Source organism: Bufo gargarizans, chromosome 6 (genome assembly GCF_014858855.1).
Source record: "Bufo gargarizans isolate SCDJY-AF-19 chromosome 6, ASM1485885v1, whole genome shotgun sequence".
NCBI classification, from domain to species: domain Eukaryota; kingdom Metazoa; phylum Chordata; class Amphibia; order Anura; family Bufonidae; genus Bufo; species Bufo gargarizans.
Window position 1 is genome coordinate 153373659 of NC_058085.1, and position 17841 is coordinate 153391499.

A 17841-nucleotide genomic window follows, 5' to 3' on the forward strand; every position below is an offset into this window, starting at 1 on the left:
CAATAACTCTTGTGGAACACCTAAAGGGTTAACAAAGTTTGTAAAACCAGTTTTGAATGCCTTGAGGGGTGTAGTTTCTTAGATGGGGTCACTTTTATGGAGTTTCTACTCTAGGGGTGCATCAGGGGGGCTTAAAATGGGACATGGTGTAAATAAATTAGTCCAGCAAAATCTGCTTTCCAAAAACCACACGCCGCACCTTTCCCTCTACGCCCTACCGTGTGTCCGTACAGTAGTTTACGGCCACATGTGGGGTGTTTCTGCAAACTACAGAATCAGGGCAACCCATATTGAGTTTTGTTTGGCTGTTAACCCTTACTTTATTGCTGTAAAAAATGGGTTAAAATTGAAAATTTTCCAAAAAATAGAAATTTCTAAATTGTTTCTCCATCTGCCATTAACTCTTGTGGAACACCTACAGGGTTAACAAAGTTTGTAAACCCAGTTTTGAATACCTTGAGGGGTGTACTTTCTTAGATGGAGTCACTTTTTTGCAATTTCTATTCTAGGGGTACAAGGGGGGGCTTGAAATGGGACATGGTATAAACAAAACCAGTCCTGCAAAATCTGCCTTGCAAAACCCATATGGTATTCCCCTCCTTCTATGTCCTCCCGTTTGGCCAAACAGTAGTTTACGACCACATATGGGGTATTTCTGCAAACTACAGAAGCAGGGCAACCCATTTTGAGTTTTGTTTGGCTGTTAACCCTTACTTTATTGCTGTAAAAAATTGGTTAAAATTGAAAATTTTCCAAAAAATAGAAATTTCTAAATTGTTTCTCCATCTGCCATTAACTCTTGTGGAACACCTACAGGGTTAACAAAGTTTGTAAACCCAGTTTTGAATACCTTGAGGGGTGTACTTTCTTAGATGGAGTCACTTTTTTGCAATTTCTATTCTAGGGGTACAAGGGGGGGCTTGAAATGGGACATGGTATAAACAAAACCAGTCCTGCAAAATCTGCCTTGCAAAACCCATATGGTATTCCCCTCCTTCTATGTCCTCCCGTTCGGCCAAACAGTAGTTTACGACCACATATGGGGTATTTCTGCAAACTACAGAAGCAGGGCAACCCATTTTGAGTTTTGTTTGGCAGTTAACCCTTGTTTTTTTCCAGGAAAAAATTGATTATATTGGAAAATTTTCCCAAAAATCTAAATTCTTAAAATGTATGTCTTTTTGCCATGAAGTCTTGTGGAAGACCTAAAGGGTTAAAAAAGTTTGTAAAAACAGTTTTGAATACCTTGAGGGGTGTAGTTTCTAGAATGGGGTCATTTTTGGAAGGTTTCTATTATCTAAGCCTCACAAAGTGACTTCAAACCTGAACTGGTCCATAAAAAGTGGGATTTTGAAGATTTCTGAAAAATTTCAAAATTTGCTTCTAAACTTCTAACCCTTGTAACATCCCCAAAAAATAAAATATCATTCCCAAAATGCTATAAACATGAAGTAGACATATGGGGAATGTAAAGTCATCACAATTTTTGGGGGTATTACTATGTATTACAGAAGTAGAGAAACTGAAACTTTGATATTTGCTAATTTTTCCAAATTTTTGGTAAATTAGGTATTTTATTATGCAAAAAAATTAATTTTTTTGACTTTATTTTACCAGTGTCATGAAGTACAATATGTGACGAAAAAACAATCTCAGAATGGCCTGTATAAGTAAAAGCGTTTTAAAGTTATCAGCACTTAAAGTGACACTGGTCAGATTTGCAAAAAATGGCCTGGTCCTTAAGGTGAAAATGAGCCTGGTCCTTAAGGTGAAAATGAGCCTGGTCCTTAAGGGGTTAAAGGGCTTCTGTCAGCCCACTAAACCGTTTTTTTTTTTTTTGGGTTAATAATAATCCCTACACTGCGAGCTCCCTGTACATAAGCCAAATATTCATTTTGGTTCTGTAGATTTAGTTAAAAAGCTATTTTTATAATATGTAAATTACCTTGCTACCAGCAAGTAGGGCGGCTACTTGCTGGTAGCAGCCGCATCCTCCTCTCATAATGACGCCCCCTCCGCTGTGTGATTGACAGGGCCAGGGAACGGGATCGTTCTCTGCTGGCCCTGTTTTGAATTCAAAATATCGCGCCTGCGCCGTACCTGTCTTTAATCGGCGCAGGCGCACTGAGAGGCGGCCGCTCCATCCTCAATGCGCCTGCGCCGATGACATCACATCTACACCCGGGTTTTCTGGGAGTTTTATATATGATCAGTAGGGGTCTGACACCCGGGCCCCCCACTGATTAGCTGCTTGAGAATGAACCGGTGCTCGCAGGCGCACCGTGGCCTTCTCCCTGCCCACCATCGCCAGCTTTGTGCTTGGTTTCGTGCTCAACCCCTATTCTTTCCTTGAGTTGCACCTAGGCCCCGTGATCGATGAACATGACGTCACATGGCCTAGGCAATGAGAAGGCCACTGCACTACTGCGAGCGCCGCTGCCTTCTCAAACAGCTGATCGGCAGGGGTCCCGGGTGTCCCACTGAGCAGATACTGATGACCTATTCAGAGGATAGGTCATCAGTTTAAAACTCTCGGAAAACCCCTTGTATTATTTAATTGCACCATTTAGGCCACCTGTTGAACAACTGTTGGAAATCTCCGCCCTAAAATAGTCGCTTGTTTTCTGTGACTTGTCGCTCTGAAGCCGTAGCCTTAAAGCGGTTGTCTCACTTCAGCAAATGACATTTTATCATGTAGACAAAAGTTATTACAAGGCACTTACTAATGTGTTGTTGTTATCCACATTGCTTCCTTCCTAGATTCATTTTCCATCAGATTATATGCTGCTCATTTCTATGGTTATGACCACCCTGCAATCTATCAGTGGTGGCTATAGGAAAAAGTGCTGACCTATGCGTACTCTCATGGTCCCAACCACCAGGGAGAGCTGCACTTTTTCATAAGGTGTGCAAGCACGACCACCACTGCTGGATTGCAGGGTGGTCATAACCATGGAAACGAGCAGTGTATAATGTGATGGAAAATGAATCCAGCCAGCAAAGGAGGTAATATGAACAACCACAATACATTAGTAAGTGCCTTGTATTAACTTTCTTTACATGATAAATGCTATTTGCTGAAGTGAAATTAAAAAAATGCAAAAAAACTCTTAGTGGTGTGATATTGAAAAAAATGGTCTTGTTTTATAGTGTTCACTGTTGCCTTTATTGTACGATTACAGCGATACCAAATTTCTTATGCTTTGCTACTTTAAAAAAAAAAATATATAAAAACTTTACAAAAACTATTTGGCTTGTGTTGCCATATTCTGACACTCCTAGCTTTTATATATTTCCATCTGCAGAGCTTTGTGAGGGCTTGTTTCTGCACAGGGGCTGTAGTTTTTATTGGTACCATTGGAGTACATATGATTTTATTTCAGTGAAAACATGACAACAATAAAAAAAAATAGCAGTTCAGGCGTCTTTTTTTTTTTTTTTTTTTTTCTCTGCTATGGCATTCAACTTGCAGTATAAACATTTTTATGTTTTAGTAGTTTAGACATTTTCAGATACTACAGTACCAATTATGTTTATTTCTATATTGTTTTTTATGTATAATTGGGAAAGGGGGTGATTTGAATTTTTAACAGTTTAAACAGTTGTTTACTTTTTTAGTTGTCCCCTTAGGGGACTCGAACATGTAATTCGGTAGCTTTTAATACTATAGTACTGCAGTGTTTGTTGCTTGTGACTTTTTCCTGTTAAGCCCTGTAACAAGCAGTACCTAACCCCTTAGTGTCCAGCCTGTTTTTTGCCTTACTGACCAAGTGTTTTTCTTCCTTTTTTCATAGTCACTTTCCAAGAGCTATAACTTTTTTTTATTTTTCAGTCTATACAGCTTTATGAGGGCTTGTTTTTTGCGGGACAAGTTGGCGCCATTTTGTGGTACACATAACTTTCTGATTAACTTTTATTAAAGGGGTTGTCCGGGTTCAGAGCTGAACCCAGACATACCCTTATTTTCACCCAGGCTGCCCCCCTGAGGCTAGCATCGGAGCATCTCCTGCTCTCATGCACTCCCTTGCCCTGCGCTAAATCGCGCACGGCACGGGCTCTTTTGTTTATCATAACACACTGGGAAGCCCTAGCCGTTTTACTGGATCTCCAAAAAATCTAAATCTGCCTTTGTGATTTAGTGCAGGGCAAAGGAGAGCACTGCTTCGATGCTCAAGTCAGGGGGCAGCCTGGGTGAAAATGGAGTAAACAGCAATACTGCCACTGCGTTTTTATGTTATAAATTTTACGGCGTTCATTTTTCGGTGTATAAATAACATATCATCTTTATTCTTTTGGTCAGTATGATTACAATGATACCGAATACATATAGTTTTTTTTAAGTTTTACAGCTTTTTTTTCCAATAAAACGCTTTTTCTTTTAAAAGAAAAAAATGTTTTTGCATTGCCGCTTCCCAATACCCATAACTTTTTTTATTTTTTATTTTTCTTTCTATGGAGTTGCGTGAGGGTGATTTTTGCTGGACGACTGGTATTTTTCATTGATATCATTTTGGAGTAAATGGCGCTTTTTGATCGCTTGTTATTAATTTTTTTCGGTGGCAACTAAGAATAAATTTGCAATTCATTTTTTATTTTATTTTTTTCCATTTCCGGCGTTCACAGTAGGGGATAAATTTATGTGATATTTATGTAGTCTAGACGATACCAAACATATGGGGGAGATTATTTTTTTTGCAATTATTCTCATTGAAAAGCGTATTTTCAATGGAAAAAAGCATAATTTTTTTTTATTTAATGTGCTTTTTTTTTTAACCACTTAATAGTCCCACAAGGGGACTATAACAGACAGTATTTTGATTGCTTTGAAATTGCAATGCACTATCCCTATAGTGCATTGCATTTTAATGGCGCCAGAGAGGCGCAGCCTGCTGGAAATAACTGAAGGCTGGTCTGGGGCCTACATCAGACCCCTGCCAGCCTTCACACACATCGGCGATCGCATTTGCAGGATGCCGGTGGGAGACAGAGTGAGTCCGCTCCCTCTGTCAGCACTTTACATGCCGCGGGCGCCATTGCCCGCAGCATCTAAAGTGTTAGGCTACTTTCACACTAGCGTTCGATCGGATCCGTTCTGAACGGGTCCGATCATAATAATGCAGACGGAGGCTCCGTTCAGAACGGATCCGTCTGCATTATATTGGCATATAAAAGCTAAGTGTGAAAATAGCCTCGGACGGATCCGTCCAGACTTTCAATGTAAAGTCAATGGGGGACGGATCCGCTTGAAGATTGAGCCATATTGTGGCATCTTCAAACGGATCCGTCCCCATTGACTTACATTGTAAGTCTGGACGGATCCGCACGCCTCCGCACGGCGAGGCGGACACCCGAACGCTGCAAGCAGAGTTCAGCTGTCCGCCTGTCCGTGCGGAGGCGAGCGGAGCGGAGGCTGAACGCCGCCAGACTGATGCAGTCTGAGCGGATCCGCATCCATTCAGACTGCATCAGTGCTGGACGGAAGCGTTCGGGTCCGCTCGTGAGCCCCTTCAAACGGTGGCCTTAAGTAGCCTTAAACAGCCTTAAACAGCCAGGATTGGCACTCCTGCTGGTCCGGGCTGTTGGAGTAGGTCCGCAGCTCTCATGTGAGAGCCGGTTCCCCACTGCACGGGAGACCTGTGAAGCGCTTAGACTGGGCCGACGTAAAAAAGCCTAAGGCCCATTAGTGACCGCGGTAAAAAGGCGTATGGATGGTGACCAAGGGGTTAATAGGAAGGTGACAATGGCCGGTCTGGAAACCTTCAAAAGGCCACAGGGACAGAGGGGCTAATCATGGGTCAGAGAGAACCCCCTCCTTCTCACTAAATGCTCAGATGCTTTGGTCCCTATTGACTTTGGCATCTGAGGGGTTTAACACGGCAGTCACCCACTGGCCGTGGCAGAAAAGATGTTGTGCAGTCTGCAATCATCATGTTATAGGGCAGGAGGAGCTGAGCAGATTGATGTATAGTTTTCTGGGAAATGATTTAATATAACCTGTATTCATTTATTCATGTTCCTGCACATTCTGGACTTTGAAGTTAAGGAGACAGTCCTATTAAGGAGGCTGTCAATAACCTAGGACCACCTCCTTGATTTAAAAGCCAAGAAAGACAAGTTTCAGGGAATTCTGCTCAATCAGTCTACTTTGCTCCCCCATCTCTATAACGTGATTCCTGCAGCTCAGACACCATGACACTGTGGACCACCCCATGACTATAAATGCGCATTTAACTCTGCAAGGTCGTTTCTAAACATCCTTCCAAAGTTAGAAGCTGCACAGATTGTACAGCTGTGGGAGCTGGGAGCCAGTTGCCAATGAAAGTTCTCCACAGAGAAGGCACAGATTTTTCATTTTACTCTCCCTACCTTCCCCATCACTATGTACACAACATTCAATGGCCGCTGTGTATTTGCCATTTACTGCTCCGATTGATGTGATCATTGGGTTCTATGTGACTGCCCAGTTGCTAGGTCTTAGCAGACCCAGATCAGCTGTGCTGTGAGCTGTGCTCAACAGCCTTGTTAATTCCTCCTGTAACTGGGGCTACTTCAGCCCTAGTTTCAAGAGAAATCGGCAATAAAAGAAAAAAAAAAGTTATGACCAAAAAAAAGCCACCACTAGCCCACACAGCAGCTTCTAGCCTTGTTTCTGCAATGTAAACTATATTTCTTTTATATAAAAATAACTGCAATGAAAAGGTAATATAAAAAGTGTTCTTGTACTTTGTAATGAAAAACATGAAACAGACTATATTTTACCTCCTTTTTAAAATTTACCAGGTATGACAAATAGAAACAAAAAATATTAAAATAAAAATTTCATAAAAATAAAGCCTGATGTATCACCCAAAAAAACACAAATTATTTAGCTAACCGAACAAAAAAGCATGGCTTTCAAAAACGGATGTAAAAAAAAATATATATATTTTTTTTTCATCGATTTTCAAATGAAAGAAATGAAGGGTGGACGAACTGCGCATTTGCAGCCATCCTCTATTCATTTCTACGGGGCAGGCGGAAATAGCCGAGCCAGGCGGCTGCACATGCGCAGTTCGCCCACCCTTCATTTTACCGCTCCGTTCATATTGTAGGTGCAGGTCCCAGAGGTGGGACCCGCACCTATCAGACAATGGGGGCATATCCTAGCAATATGCCCCCATTGTCCGAGATGGCAAAACCCCTTTAACAGTGACCTCCACAGCGATCGCCCCTTTATTAGTGACCTCAACAGTACCCCGTCTCGTTAACAATGATTTCCAGAATAACCCGCCCCCTTAAATGGAGAAGCGCGCCAGGCAGGGGATAAAACAATGTTTTCAGTACTTTTGCTGCATCTGCCTTCAGGAAGAAAGGTATCATCAGAAACACACTGCTGGCGGCTTCGGATGGTTTTGGGAGGTGACAGGTTCCGTTTAACAGTGGCCTCTGCAGCAATCTGCACCTTAACACTGACCTCCATAGCGGACTGTCCCCTTAATTGTGACCTCCACAGCAGCCTGCACCTAGGGTGGCCAGAGGTCTGGTTTTGGGCAGGACAGTCCGGCTTTCAGACTCCCTGTCCTCCGTCTGGCGCAGGGCCTGGACGGACACAGGGATGTCTTTTTTAACAGCTCACTCTCAGACAGCAGCACTGTGCTGCAGGGAGAAAGTCACCCTCCCTTCCTCCCCTCCAGCTATCAGAAGTTGATTTTTACCTTCATTTTTTCAGCCCCAATTGACTGCGGAAGGGGGTGCCTAACCAGGTCGCGGGTGTGTCTTAGTGGGACCTGGGGGTGGGGTTTTTAAGTCTGTCTTTTGAGGGTGGCCTGAATGGCCACCCTACCTGCCCCCTGAACTGTGACCTTCACAGCACTCCGCTCCCTTAACAGTGTCACCCACACAGTGCCCTGCCCCTTAAAGGAAATCTGTCACCAGGATAATCGCAGATGTGCCTTTGTTTCAGCAATAGATTTCTTTCTATCTTCTGTAAATCCAGTTTATTTGGAATGCAAATGAGTCCGTAAGGTGCCCAGAGGGGCGTCACTCTGGCAGGACGGAGCCCAGGTACACTTCCTGCTAGTGCCCAAGCCCACCCTCCTGCTGGGAGCAGGGAAAAGGGGGCAGAGTTATGGCTTGAATGTGATGTAGGAGGGTTGGGTGGACACATTGTGGCAGGAGGCGTGCCTGGGCTCCTTCCTGCAAGAGCGATGCCAGTCTGGGCACCTTACTGGCTCATTTGCATAACAAATAAACTGGATTTTCAGAGGAGATAAAACATCTATTGTTGGAACAAAGGCACATCTGGAAACAAGGTACTAAGTGCTATTAGGCCATGGCTTTACTTCAATAGTGATTATCCTGGTGACAGATTTCATTTAAAGCTCTCCTACAGCAGTGAAGAAAAATGGCTGGGTTGTTATGGAAACCTGGTGTAAAACTGTGTATTTGGAGGCTGGAGGACCTGCGAGCTTCTATTGGCTGATAAGGGACATGTGCCCAAGCTTCTATTGGCTAATGCATTTTTTTGGGAATATCTCAGGAACGGTACGTGCTAGAGAGCTGAGACCTGGTCTAAAACCTTCCAGGACACCTGATGTACCTGTGTGCCAAATTTCGTGATTGTAAATGCGACTGTGCGGATTCCTTTAGCGGACATACACACACTCAGCTTTATATATTAGATATACGGAAAAGGTGTCTAGTCAGGGAGGAGGCTAAATAACCTGGTCTTGAACTGGCAAGTTTTAAAAAATGATCGGCATACTTAACGTATGTGACACCTTGAATGGACAATCTGGGCTGGTTGGCGTCACTTGGCAGGCAGTGTAAGTATATGGTACCTGCAGGCTACATGTAGCTAGCACTCATCTTATCTAATGTTTCAGAATGCCAATGTTTACATAGCCTACGACTGTGGCATCCTGTTATAGTGACAGGAGTGAAGAGCTGCCTGGCATTTTTGTTCTGAAGTGACAGCGTGTTAACCAACTTTACATCTAAGATCATAAAACGGAGAATGCTAGGTGTCAATCTTGTAAAACCGTTTTTTCCCTCCATATTCGTTTTCAATGTTGGTAAGTTAAAGGTAACCTCAGGCGTGTATTGTATGGAGTCACTTCTACAGCTGATGGCTGGATGGAATTTCTCCCTCTCATGAGTGGGTTTAATGATATGCATTCTGGCACTGCTAGTTATGGTTTGTCCACAAAAAGCAAATCTGGGCTTTTCAAGAGCGAGACACTTACTCCCCTCCCTGAGCAGAGGCATTTTCCATTTCTTTAGAACATGCATCTTGGAAAGCCATAACTTTTATATGGTGCACACCTAAACAATTGCCTTTTTACGGCGGTACGAGTCAGGCCGGACACGGGTGTCCCATACATTCCGTACCGGGTTTGTAGCTGTACATAACATAAGTAGTACAGTAGTTACAACAGAGCAGCGCTCACCTGCATAGACAACTTGAGAAGCACGGACTCATCCTGGACTCGGATGGGAAAACTTGAAGAAAAAGGTGAAGTCCAGCTTATAAAATGTTAAATTTTATTTCATGCAGTTAAAACTTTCCGTAAACAAGATGTGGTCCGAAACGCGTAGAACGTATACCCCATCTTGTTTATGGAAAGTTTTAACCGCATGAAATAAAATTCGTTTTAGAAGCTGGACTTCACCTTTTTCTGTAAGTAGTACAGTATATTATGGAAGCAATTGCATGTCAAAGTACTCTTCATTATAAAAAAATCCACCTTTTTCCCTGAAAATGTTTTAAAATGTAAAAATAAAAATATTTGGTATCACAGCATCTGTAACGACCCGAACTATACAATGATCATGTGATTTATCCCACACAGTAAACGCCATAAAACAAAGCAAATTACAGACTTGCCATTTTTTGCTTATATGCCAGAACAAAAATGGATTTGAATGCAATAAAAATGTCTTATGTATCCCAATGAATACTACCAGTCATCCCACAAAAATAATGCAGCAATGCAGAAGCATTTTCTTTTCTCTCCCCCCCCCCCTTTTTTTTTTTTTTTTTTTTTTTTTTTTAAAGGGCTTTTATTGGGCAAAAGTAGCAAAATGTAAAAAAAAACTATAGTATCACACTAACTGTACTCAGTAAAGTTATGTTATTTATGCTGCAAAGTGAACATCGCAAAATGTAAAAAGTCAATGACAGAAGAGCCTTCTTTTTGTTTTATTCCATCCACAGAAAGTTAATATAAGTTAATCAGTGAGTTACTGTGTATGTACCCCAAAATGGTGCCAGTAAAATCTACAGAAAACATGTACTTGTGCAGCTACATGAATAAAAAAAAAAAAAAAAAAAAAGTTATAGCTCTTGAAATGCAGTGGTGTTAAAAAAAATAAAAAAATACTTGGTCACAAGGCCCAAAACAGGCCGGTCACTAAGGGGTTAATGAATTTTTTATTCTTGTTTTCAGTGAGATATATATATATATATATACACTGTGTTTTAGGGTACAGTCACACAGTGCACCTGAATAGTGGCTGTGATGCCATGAGAACCATACAACCCTGCAAGCTGTACCAGTATTGCACTTTCCCTTTCCGCTATTGAGATCCATCATAGGATCTCAATAGCGGGGGAAAACGCTTCTGTTTTGTCCCCATTTATTGTCAATGGGAACAAAACTGAACTGAAGGGAACGGTGTGCATCAGAATGCATTCCGTTCCGTGTCGTTGCGTTCCCATGACGCACACAAAAGTGCGTCCTGGAATGTGGAGCAAGACGATCCGTCATGACACACAATGTAAGTCTGTGGGGAGAGATCCGTTTTCTCTGACGCAAAAGAAAACTGATCCGTCACCCATTGTCTTTCAGTGGGTTTAGAGACAGATCCGTCATGGCTATTTGAGAGAGAAAACAACCGGATCCGTTCAGAACGGATGCAGACGGTTGTATTATCATGATGGAAGCGTTTTTGCTGATCCATGACGGATCCAGCAAAAACACAGATGTGAAAGTAGCCTTACTCATTAAAGGGTTTCTGTCATCAGAAAAATTCGTTATGTATCTGATCTGGCTGAAATTAGGCAGTACATAACTGTATGATTTATAACTCCCTGCCTGACGCGGTTCCCTCAAAATAAAGACTTTTATAATATGCTAATGAGCCTCTAGGTGCTACTGGGGTGTTGCTGTAGCACCTAGAGGCTCCGTCTTCTCAACCTTTGGCACGCCCATGTCCAGTTGATTGACATCTTAGTTCTCCTCTGTGCCCCGTAAATCCCGCGCCTGCGTCATTGCGTTTAGTATTCAGCGCAGTGAGTGACGGGCGCTCTCCTGCTGCCGGCTTCACTCACTGCACTGAATACTAAACTGGACGGCGAAGGCGCAAAATTTTACAGGCACAGAGGAGGACTAGGACATCAATCAACTGGACCTGGGCGTGCCAAAGGGTGAGAAGACGGGTGAGAAGACTGAACCTCTAGGTGCTGCAGCAACACCCCAGTAGCACCTAGAGGCTCATTAGCATATTATAAAAGTCTTTATTTTGAGGGAACGGCGGCAGGCAGGGAGTTAACAATCATACAGTTATGTACTGCTGACATTAGCACATCGCTAATGTCAGACAGATACATAACGATTTTTCTGATGACAGAAACACTTTAAACTGATAGCTTTTTCACTGTGCTTTGTTACTAGCCGTGTAGTATCTGTGCGACCATTAACAATGCATTATGAAAAATGAGTTACTTGAATAGCAGTAGGACTGTGGTTCATGCCACGCAGTGACTGTGCAGGGCTCTACCGTGTGGCTTTACCCTTACAGGGACTATGGATGGGAGCTGCGAACAGCACCCTTAACTCTGGCTCATAGGCATCACATAGATGCCTTTATTAAAGGAGTTCTTTGGGAATTATTTAAGATGACCGCCAACAAACTCTCCTACAATGTGTAAAGGACTGGTTGCCTCCACTTGCAGAGCTGCCTATGGGGGTGAGGGGACGGGACCCGTCTACATATTACTCTCTGGCACTTGCATATAATACATATTGGTGACTTTTCCTGTCAGGCTGCTCAGCTTTGATGGCATATCGTAGGCAGGATTACTTCATTACCATTTGTTGTGCAGCAGTGTAGAGTGTAGGGAGGTCCTGCCATCTCACGCCCCCAGGTAGCCCTGCGAGCGGTGGCAACCAGTCCTCCTCACAGTCTAGGACAGGTTGCTGTCATTCCTGTAGTGTTAAAGTGTTGACCAGTGAGGAATCATTTTTTAGGATAGGCCTCATAGTGGGTTAAAAATGTGAGACTACTCACCTCAACGTTCCCCTGCTTCCTGGTCCCGTTTCAACAGGCATGAGATGCTTGTCAGCCAGCCATTGGCCATAGCGGCGACCCATTCCTTGGCATTTCCTTTATATTGAGATGGGTAGTAGAGGTAGTAGATAATAGAGACTAGCGGGTACCCAGTAAGCATTGGAACAGGATGGGCAACTCGAGACTCTTTATTTTTTTGTTCCGCTCTATGCCATTTCCTAAAAATTATTCCTAGTACAAAAACTAAAAGCAGCTGGGGTTAATTTTTTTCCGTATTCGCCTTGCCTTTATTTCATATTTGTGTGGCCCACTGCTTCATAATGCTGTGAAGGGGTAGGTGCTTGTCAGGGACATCACTTATTTATTCTGTACTGCCATCTGCTATAGGCTCCACATAGTCTTTTACTTCTTCAACTAATATTGTCACTGGGGTCTGAAAGTCACAGTAACATCATCATCAAGGGTACTGTGATCAAGCCTGCCGTCATATCTAAAGTGTCTGTTCCACCAGTCTCCTGCTTTTATAGCAGTGCACTTGCTATGCCATTTTGTACCATTTGTGGCTGTTGGAGGGATAGGTGCACATTCCAGCCTTTAATATGTACCTGCGTTTCTTTTCTCTACATGATAGGTGGACTTTGAGAACCCTGATCTAGAGCGGTTTCCTAACTTCAGAAATGTGCATGGCTACGAGATTGTTGTGGGGCCTGGCGATGTTCTGTATATCCCAATGTATTGGTAAGAGGTTTCCGTTAAAGGGAATATCTCAATGTATTTCATTTTAGTTTCATTAGGTAGATTTTAGCATGTGTTTTAAAGGGATCTGCTCGGAATGTATCAAAATGGCCTCCAGAAATCCATCCTGCCAACGTACAATCTCATTTACGGTTGCTGCAGTACTACCTATTCTAGAGTAGGAACTCTGCTCTACAATAGATAGTAGTGATGCAATCCTCTGTCATGGCTGAGCACCCTGTCAGGGACCAGGATGAAAGGCATTCAAGTCAAGAGTATTCCCACATACCTTCGCCAGAGGGCTCAAATAATGTGACTACAGTCAATGCTATGTATAAAAAAAAAAAAAAGGGTAACTGATGATATTCAAACAACAATGTTGGAATTATGTTTTTTTATCCATCCCACCCCATCAGAAATGGCAAATAATGTCAATGATCAATATCAAGGACCTTCATAGATACAGTGTCATGCAAAAGTTTGGGCACCCCTGGCCCTCACCGTCCTCTGATCTGACCATTGTTGAAAAATTTGTGGATAAACCTCGAAAGAGCAATGCATGTAAGATGGCTTTTTACTTCAGGCCCCTTTTCCTTTTTTGTTATTTTGAAAATGTAAAATGATGAAAAAAATAATAGTTTTTCCTTCAATTTGCTTAACTGTTCACAGTAACAGTCATTTTGACCAGGGTTGCTCCTGTACACTACGATGTCCAGATTTTAGCTCACTTAGCTTATGTAATTAAAGTTAAAGCATTCCTTTTTTATGTTGAGTTGTGAAATACGGTTACTATTACAGGTGGCACCATATAGAGTCACTCATGGACGGAGGGACAACAATTACAGTCAATTTTTGGTACAAGGTATGTTTTGTGGATATTTTATGTACTCATCTACACTTAGCTGACAATTCATTAGTTGTTGTTGGACAGTGTTTATTTAAGGGCTTGTCCACAACCTATGCCCAGAATGTGCTATAAATGCCTAGGGCCTAGACCTGTGTCTAGAATGGGGCTTTCCCAACCCCTTTCCATTTGTACGTCTCAGGCAGAGGATTACAGAAACAACTGAGCTCATGACTCGCCTCTATAAGGCTATTTTCACATCTGTGTTTTTCCTTTCCGGTATTGAGATCCAGCAGAGGATCTCAATACCGGAGAAAAACGCTTCAGTCTTGTCCCCATTTATTGTCAACGGGGACAAAACTGAACGGAGTGCACCAGAAGGCTTTCCTTTCCATTTGGCTACGTTACAAACAGCGTAGCACAGCAATCTGTGCAGTGTCCGAGTTAGGGGAACACTTTTACTTGTTGTGCCACTCTGTTTCAGTAGCTCTCATGCACTGCAATGGGAGCTAGTGAAGCAGCAGGTGCCTGAGCACTGCTGTTTCCCGGCCGGCTGGTGATCGGCACTGTCTTTCATCTCGCCTTAGTAACAACGAGATCATACAAACCCTTTTAAGTATAATATAGTGTTAAAATCTGCAAATGACATGAGCTTTGCCATATAGCTGCTGGTTTCCAGACCTGCCTAAGGCTGATTTCACACTAGAGTTTACCATCTCCGGAAGGCTGTTGCTGCAGGGAGCAGCCTGCCGGAGATGTCGGGATGCTACCTGAGACTCGCCGGACCCCATTGACTACAAACGTCCGGCAGATTTTTGGCTTATTTGCCAGGTTGTGGCTGGATCTCCATTATAGTCTGAGGGGTGAGATGGTGATGCGGTAGATTCCTGCAGTGCCAGATCCAAGCATTTCCAACAGGCTGCTCCCTGCCAGAGATAGTAAACACTAGTGTGAAACCAGCTTCACATCTACCAGGGCCTGACTTTAAAGTAACAACCAACACATTTATTCTTTTTGTCTTTTTAAACTTTTATTTCACTTTGATCCCGATGTAAATAGGGTGCGCCGACTCCAAAAAGAATAGAATACCCACTGAAAGCACACCAGAAGGTGGCAATAATGAGAAACATTGAAAAAATGCTAGGAGAAGCCCTTGGAAACCCACAGGAGGTAAGTGACATTGTATAGGGATTATGCAAATTAGCATTATTTATTAAATAAATGGCTTATTCAGACAACCCTATATTTGTGTCCTTATCCGTTCCTTGGCCACACAAAAAAGATAGAACATGTCCTGTTCTTGTCCACAATTGGACAGTGTGGACACCTAAATCATCGTTTGCCGACAGCAGATTGTGCCGTCTAAACAGCGTCTGCTGCTGGCAAACAATGATTCTGTATGGGGATGAGTGATGGCATTTGCGATCTCTCCTCCCCATACTGTGGAGGAGATCGCTCCATGTAAATACAGCTTTCTCCTCCACTGACGAGCAAGTGATTGTCAGGAAAGAACACTTCTGTCCCGACAATCGTTTGCTACGTTGGGCCATGTAAAGGGACCTTAAAGGATAACTGTCACATTTAGACCCTAATTTCTATTTTCATATATGTAGTTACTAATAACATTATATTCCAGAATCAGTTACTATTAGACTGACTTACCCCATATTTAATAAGATTCAGCCCTTAGCAACCAGTCTGCATAAAACTGCAATTTCACTATTCAGTTAAGATGGCCGCCACTGCCCTCCCCCTGAGGCTAATCCCGCCTGCCCTCACTAGCCAGTAACAATAGCCCCCCAAAAGTGTTAGTAACCAGAGCCTTCACCCCTAAAGGGTTAATCTCCTGCAGCACAAAGGGGTCCTCTTACCACATGTTGCTGTCATTTATACACTGAGCAGACAGCAGATCTCCCTTCCCTGGTCTGCGCTGCTCCAACTCTGCATTCTCCGGCTCTGCTGAGTGAGGGAGCGTCTGCCAAGCGCAGGGACAGGGAGAAGTGCACACAGCCCAGGCACTGTTATCAGCTGCTGGGGAGGACCTGGCTTTAATCATTTACTGACTTTGCACGCAGCGTGCTTCTGCGTCCTCCGTCCTTCAGGACCATGCCGAACAACCCTATTTTAAGCACAGGTAAAATTAGGCAGTTCAGGGAACAAAACTGTGGAATTAAGGGGTAATTGAATACACAGTGAAAAGTTGAAATAGGGCCACCAAGGTGATAATAATCACCACAATCCAATACTCCCCAAAAAATATATACGACAGTTATACCTTAAGACTATGACAAAAATTCAGCAGTTTTCGCGCTGGCCATTGAGCCTAATAATATGCTGACAATTCCTGTTCTGTAAGCTCTGAAAAGCATAATGCAGCATACACTCCATGACTCCCCATGGAATGTGCCATGTGACTCCAGATGGAGCTGTGCCCCCTAGTGGGGGGCAACAGGCAATAGAGATTTAGATTAGTATGTTGGTGGCAGAACAGGGAAAGGTGCTTTGTATGGAATTCAGCACCCTAGCCTTATCTATGTAACTGGAAACAATTAAAATCGTATAGGCTGCTGATTTTCTGAAAAAGAAAATGTATTTATATTATAGAAAACGTTTTAATTTGTTCCAAAATGTCATCCCAAGATAAGAGAAAATGAAGATTTTAAGAAAAATGAGCAGATAACTAAGATCGATATTGCAAGTACTTACATATAATTAGTAATAGATGCTGGAAACTTTCTGTGATGAGGACAGGAGCTTCTTCACGCTCTTGTAGTACACGGTGTCCCAGAAAAATTTAATGGAGCCGCCCCCACCTAATGCCCAAAGGAGCAGGAGCTGTATTGTAAGGAGGAGAAACTAGACAAACAGACCATGTTGATTGGTTGGACCTGAGTCTGGTTTCAACTTACGATGGCCCAGAAAAGACCGGAAAATATTGTATTACAGTTGCAATCTGCAAAATATCCTCCTTTCACTTTAAGAATCTGTCCCTTTTTTCCAGGTTGGTCCTTTGTTAAACATGATGATAAAGGGCCGCTACGACTAATGCTGGCATACCGAGGAGTGACAATGTGTCTACGTGACTGCTGCCGTTGTCTTGAGTCACTTCTGAAACGACTGACAAGAAAACTGCAGAGTGAAAGCACTTACCTGGCCAACTCTTCTCTTGTACATTGGTTTACACCACTCACTACTGTGTTTCTATAATTTTTCTCCTGTTTTTTTAATATTTTGTCAGCAAAGAGGAAGAAAATAATCAACAAAACAATGCAATACGTAAATTAGTTGTTTGCACTCTGTACAGACAGTGAACATTTGGGCCATGGCCCGTCACCCACCCGGTTTGTCTGCAAAACCTGTTTACTTCATCCATTCACTGCATCCAGTCCAGTATACAAAGACCTAATAAGCTGAGCTTTCTTGGACTTTCTTGGTCTCTTGTCCGGTTCTGTTTAACTAGTCCACTAACATGGTCCTGGTTTTAGAGCGAAACTTGCGCCCTACAGACGTCACGAAGAGGAAACTGTTTTGAAGAAGGCAAGAGGACTACTCGGGCAAATGTTTTCCTTGCGACACAACTAGATAACGGTCACCTTTAGCAAGCAGACGTATAAAGTTCCATGGCAGCGGCTACTCTACTGATTTCTAGGACCTATTACTTTGAGTCTAATATGGAATCGGTGTTTCAGAATTCACATTTTTTTTTTTTTTATCAGCTTGTAAATTATAAAAACTGTTGCAGAATGCTAATGAAATTCTCCTTTTTACCTCTCATTGCTGCTTTTGAGGAGTTTGTATATCCGAATATGAGTAGATAAAACCAAATTTAGGAACCTCCCAGTGCCTATAACAGTATATCCTCCAGGCAATCAAGATGCACATTACTTGTCAAGATGCCCCTAGTCCCACCCCCAAGGAGCGCTGATAGGGCAGACACTTTGAGCAGTTATGATGGTGAACGTTTTTGGGTACACTTATACGATCAGTCAGTG

General features: G+C 42.7%; 1 protein-coding gene across 1 annotated transcript in view; it reads left to right on the forward strand.

Moving 5' to 3' along the window:
* Positions 1 to 17623, forward strand: part of HIF1AN (hypoxia inducible factor 1 subunit alpha inhibitor) — a 42007-nt gene extending 24384 nt beyond the window's left edge. Inside the window, exons 5-8 of the mRNA XM_044299013.1 lie at positions 12902 to 13008; positions 13804 to 13867; positions 14909 to 15019; positions 16851 to 17623. Coding sequence (XP_044154948.1) covers positions 12902 to 13008; positions 13804 to 13867; positions 14909 to 15019; positions 16851 to 16895 — 327 coding nt within the window. The 3' untranslated portion in view covers positions 16896 to 17623. The remainder of the gene's footprint in view (positions 1 to 12901; positions 13009 to 13803; positions 13868 to 14908; positions 15020 to 16850) is intronic.
* The last annotated feature ends 218 nt before the right edge of the window (positions 17624 to 17841 follow it).